Source organism: Ranitomeya variabilis, chromosome 3 (assembly GCF_051348905.1).
Source record: "Ranitomeya variabilis isolate aRanVar5 chromosome 3, aRanVar5.hap1, whole genome shotgun sequence".
Taxonomy (NCBI): domain Eukaryota; kingdom Metazoa; phylum Chordata; class Amphibia; order Anura; family Dendrobatidae; genus Ranitomeya; species Ranitomeya variabilis.
Window position 1 is genome coordinate 376,843,943 of NC_135234.1, and position 6,000 is coordinate 376,849,942.

A 6,000-nucleotide genomic window follows, 5' to 3' on the forward strand; every position below is an offset into this window, starting at 1 on the left:
CCAATAAGTCACCCTATCTGTCAGCGGAGATTGGCACCCTGGTTGTAGACGTGATGGTATCCCTGCTCAACGTTTTTAGCCCTGAAGGCCCTAATGCACCCTTTACGTACTAAACATAAAAACACACACCTGCATACATACAAAGTCCATCAAATTTACCCCTAGTAGGGAGCCAGAGCAGTCTCATGGAGAAGTGATTATGTAGTCATAAAAATCTCAAAATCCTGTAATGCTATATGTCACCTAAATGGGATACAGCCAACGTGCACAGTAGCATAAATATCAAAATATTTGCTTTTGTCCTCAGTAATGTGACTACAAAAACAGACTTGTAAACAAACAGACAAATGTAATAAATGGTTAAATAACCTAGGTAGGTCATATTAAAAAAAAAAAAAAAACCACTTATCTGAAAAATTAGACCCCTCTTCCCAGAAGTTCAAATAAGTGTTTAGCTAGATAGACTAGGGAAGAGAATAGCACAGGTGTACTGGCAGATGTAAATAGATATATAGTAATCACACATACAGTGCAGACCAAAAGTTTGGACACGCCTTCTCATTTAAAGATTTTTCTGTATTTTCATGACTATGAAAATTGTAAATTCACACTGAAGGTATCAAAACTATGAATTAACACGTGGAATTATATACTTAATAAAAAAGTGTGAAGCAACTGAAAATATGTCTTATATTTTATCTAGGTTCTTCAAAGTAGCCACCTTTTGCTTTGATGACTGCTTTGCACACTCTTGGCATTCTCTTAATGAGCTTCAAGAGGTAGTCACTGGAAATGGTCTTCCAACAATCTTGAAGGAGTTCCCAGAGATGCTTAGCACTTGTTGGCCCTTTTGCCTTCACTCTGCGGTCCAGCTCACCCCAAACCATCTCGATTGGGTTCAGGTCTGGTGACTGTGGAGGCCAGGTCATCTGGCATAGCACCCCATCACTCTGCTTCTTGGTCAAATAGCCCTTACACAGCCTGGAGGTGTGTTTGGGGTCATTGTCCTGTTGAAAAATAAATGATGGTCCAAGTAAACGCAAACCGGATGGAATAGCGTGCCGCTGCAAGATGCTGTGGTAGTCATGCTGGTTCAGTATGCCTTCAATTTTGAATAAATCCCCAACAATGTCACCAGCAAAGCACCCCCACACCATCACACCTCCTCCACCATGCTTCACGGTGGGAACCAGGCATGTAGAGTCCATCCGTTCACCTTTTCTGCGTTGCACAAAGACACGGTGGTTGGAACCAAAGATGTCCAATTTGGACTCATCAGACCAAAGCACAGATTTTCAGTGGTCTAATGTCCATTCCTTGTGTTCTTTAGCCCAAACAAGTCTCTTCTGCTTGTTGCCTGTCCTTAGCAGTGGTTTCCTAGCAGCTATTTTACCATGAAGGCCTGCTGCACAAAGTCTCCTCTTAACAGTTGTTGTAGAGATGTGTCTGCTGCTAAAACTGTGTGGCATTGACCTGGTCTCTAATCTGAGCTGCTGTTTACCTGCGATTTCTGAGGCTGGTGACTCGGATAAACTTATCCTCAGAAGCAGAGTTGACTCTTGGTCTTCCTTTCCCGGGGCGGTCCACATGTGAACCAGTTTCTTTGTAGCGCTTGATGATTTTTGCAAATGCACTTGGGGACACTTTCAAAGTTTTCCCAATTTTTCGGACTGACTGACCTTCATTTCTTAAAGTAATGATGGCCACTCGTTTTTCTTTACTTAGAATTTGTATTATGGCAAGAAAAAAGCAGCTAACAGTCTATTCAGTAGGACTATCAGCTGTGTATCCACCAGACTTCTGCACAACACAACTGATGGTCCCAACCCCATTTATAAGGCAAGAAATCCCACTTATTAAACCTGACAGGGCACACCTGTGAAGTGAAAACCATTTCCAGTGACTACCTCTTGAAGCTCATCAAGAGAATGCCATGAGTGTGCAAAGCAGTCATCAAAGCAAACGGTGGCTACTTTGAAGAACCTAGAATGTAAGACATAATTTCAGTTGTTTCACACTTTTTTGTTAAGTATATAATTCCACATGGGTTAATTCATAGTTTTGATGCCTTCATTGTGAATGTACAATTTTCATAGTCATGAAAATACAGAAAAATCTTTAAATGAGGTGTGTCCAAACTTTTGGTCTGTACTATATGTAAATGATGTATTATCCCCTCTATCATGTATAGTGCTAGCAATTTTCCATTTGTGTGGTAGCTATCCATAGCATTTTTAGACAGTGGCCAGAAGTGCTGATGTGGTCTCATGAAGACAAAATATTTCATGTCCGCTCTTTAGTAGTAACTTTGTTTCATCTTGTCCTCATTCACCCATTGGTGGCGGAGCTTTTTTAATTTATGTAAAAGGTGATATTTTAGTGATACTTAGATGCAACCCCCCAACTTACTGCCTCCTTCCCCACCATCCTGTAGAATGTAAGCCCGCAAGGGCAGGGTCGTCACCCCTCTGTATCAGTCTGTCATTGTTAGTTTGCTCTCTGTAAGTGATATCTGTAATTTATGTGTAACCCATTCTCATGTACAGCACCATGGAATCAATGGTGCTATATAAATAATAAAAATAATAATGTAATTATTTAAATTGTATGCGATATAACAGTCTTGGATGCTTGACCCTGTTTTAATTTTCCTTATGGTTTCCTAATAGGGAAGTCAATAACCTTGAAATCCAAGTTCATATAGAAGCCAAACCTTCCCGATACCAGCTGATGAGTGAAAGCAGCACAGAGGAATCCTTACATGCAGGTGCCCCTCTTGTAGAGGGGGAAGACGATGATGCTTGCAGGGGCCAAGTGACTACTCGGGACATCACTTTAGCACAACCTGAGAGTATCCGCAGTGACCTGGAAAGTTCTGATGCTCAATCCGATGATGTGCCTGACCTGGCATCGGAGGAGTATGATTCTCCCCATGTCCTTCCACCATCTCCTCCTGAACAGCGTCATGAGAGCTCTCCTCCACCTCGCATGTGTGCACAGCAGGAAGGGCTGTGTGCACGCGAGGAAGGCCTCTCCAAACTGGAGTTTATAGAGGTGAGAGTGTGAAGGAAGGTGCTGCTTTACTTGCCTCAGATTTCTAATTTCTCCCTTAAAAGGTTTAATGCCTCTGTGTGATTGGTCAGCCGGGCACGGGATCCAGTCCTGTTTGTGGCAAGAAATTGCAGCAGCCATTCAGATGAAGGTGGGAATGAAGCCTAAGGAGCAGTTCTCATTCTGCTATTGGAGGGCCAGTTGGTGCACAGCCCCGCCATACTCCAGAAATGCTTTTTGTCTTGGAACTTTATATTCCACTGTTCTGCCTGTCACTGTGAAAGGCCTGTGTCTCGCTCCTGTAAATTTCCTTAATTTATTGACTTTGGATGTATAGAAAATTAATTTGGTTCTGTGGAACGTTAAAAGGGATTTGGTGAATCAGATTTTTTCTTTTTGTTTCCTTTGTAAGGAATTGTTGATTAAAAAAATAAAACCTTCATAAAGAAAAGCTACTTAATACACTATTTTAATTCTTGAGGTTGCAGATGTTGTACTGTAGGACGTGATGTTTACATCTGATGTACTTGAAAACCCTGAGTAATGTCCAATAAACTGGGTATCCTTGGCTCTCATCTGTACTAGTGTGATTGGTGATGCAAATACATACGGGAAATGCCAATCTTTACAGTTTCATCAACATACAATGTTTAATTTCCTGTTTGCAGCTGTTAAAAAATCTTCTGGAAAAGCTTGAAAAGTGTACATGACAATTCCATATTGCACTGCATCTTAAGGGGGCTCTTGGCATACAATATTGATAGTTTATCCTTAGGTCTTGCACCCTACTGATCAGCTAATTAGCTCGGCTAAAGGCTGGATGTAAACTTTGAATGGAGCTGTTCAGTTCAGGTTTGCTCCCTGTGTAGAAGATGCTGCTAAGAACTGCACATTAGCTCCTATTCTCTTAAATAGCTTAGTGGCAGTATAGTTCAGTGTTTAAATACGGCTGCCGCCAGACATAATGACAGGTAATCATGAGTGCCGGTTTTTGGAAACCCACTGATCTGATATTTGACCCATCATCATATATTTATATGCCTGTACAGCCACTTTACGAGGCAAAACACAGTTTACAGATTTCCCTTAATCTGAGAGCAGCATACTGTAGAGACAGCCCCCGATGTGTCACTTATTGGGCTGCTTAGTGTAGTTTTGATAGATCGACTGCTGATAAAATAGTGATTTATTAGAGGACTAGTAAACCTCCGGCCATATAGTCCTCCATATTCATGAGTTCTGTATAACTCCGCCTCCACCACTGATTCACAGCTTTCTGTGTGCACTATACATGTATGACTGCCACTCAGTGGTGGGGTGGGGGTATACAGGGCTCAGTACTCAGAGCACTGGTAAATCTGCTGCAAGTAAAACATGGATTTTATCAAAATTACAACAATCAGCCCAGTCGTCACAGATCGCTGGAATCAGGGTCTCTGCTAATTCATCTGCTCTCAGCTAAGGTAGCAATAACCCGGTGACAGATTCTTTTTAAGAACATATTTTTGGCTACAAGGCAACATTCTTTTGCCACTAGGGTGGTGGTGAATGAAAACCTATCTCTATGGTATGTGATTTCATCTTTAGAAGTTGCGAATGTTAATAAATATGAAGTCAAGAAAAAATTATTGGCACAGTTTGATTGTATAGCACAGTTGCAGGGTTTCCAATATAATAGTTAATATGCTTGTACATTGTTGCCATCGTAAATATTTATATTTCGGCTTAAATCAGGTATAATTATTGGTTCTATTTTATGTAAACTTAAGATAATTTTTAATGTTAATTAAGATTATTGAAATAAGAGTAAAACATTTCCCATAAAACTCTTTGCATCTATAAACCTTCATAAATAAATCATGATTTGATTGTATTCAGAGGATACCCTACTGAAGAAGCCTGTCTTTCACAATAAATCCATCTAAATAATTTGTTCATATCTGTTTGTTCTGTAAAAGCGGACTATTGAGAGATGTATAAATAATGGCTAATAAATAGCACTGGCATATACTACGATGCTACTGAGAATGTATCTATTTAATTCCTTGTTAACAAAGCATAATCGCTGTATACATTAAAATCGTCAATTGAAATTTATTTTTAAGATGTGAATAAATAAACAGGCTGAAAATCATTAGGCTATATTCAGGTCAGTGTGCTAAATCATCAATGTAGCACAGATTTATGATCTCTCTCTCTCTCTCTCTCTCTCTCTCTGCCCAGTGACAAAGACATGAGCAGTCTATAATTTTAAGGGTAGGTTAATTTTAACATTGAGAGATAAAATATCAAAAATAAAATCACTGTATAAATTTATATGCATTTTGCAGTGAGAAATAAGTATTTGACCCACCCCCCTACCAACCATTAAGAGTTTGGCTCCTATAGGCCATTTACATGCTTCTAATTAACTCGTTACCTGCATTAGACAGCCGTCTTACATAGTCACCTTTATGAAAGACTCCTGCCCACAGACTCAATTAATCAGTCAGATTCTAACCTCTACAACATGGGCAAGACCAAAGAGCCTTATAAGGATGTCAGGGACAAGCTCAAATACCTGCACACAGCTTATATGGGCTACAAAGCTATAAACAAGACGCTGGGTGAGTATGAGACAACTGTTGGTGCAATAGTAAGAATATGGAAGAAGTAAAAAATGACTGTCAATCGACATCGATCTGGGGCACCATGCAAATTATCACCTCGTGGGGTATCCTTGATCATGAGGAAGGTGAGAGATCAGCCTAAAACTACACGGGGGGAGTTGTTAATGATCTTAAGTCAGCTGGGACCACAGTCACCAAGAAAACCATTGGTAACATATTACACCGTAAAGGTTTAAAATCCTGCAGTGCCTGCAAGGTCCCTCTGCTCAATAAGGCACATGTGTAGGCCAGTCTGAAGTTTGCCAATGAACACCTGGATGATTATGTGAGTGATTGGGAG

At 40.2% G+C, this 6,000-nt stretch overlaps 1 protein-coding gene across 1 annotated transcript in view; it reads left to right on the forward strand.

Annotated features, from left to right (window-relative positions):
- The window catches only part of RNF19B (ring finger protein 19B), a 39,594-nt gene extending 34,409 nt beyond the window's left edge, over positions 1–5,185 (forward strand). Inside the window, exon 9 of the mRNA XM_077295980.1 lies at positions 2,670–5,185. Coding sequence (XP_077152095.1) covers positions 2,670–3,066 — 397 coding nt within the window. The 3' untranslated portion in view covers positions 3,067–5,185. The remainder of the gene's footprint in view (positions 1–2,669) is intronic.
- Positions 5,186–6,000: the final 815 nt, after the last annotated feature.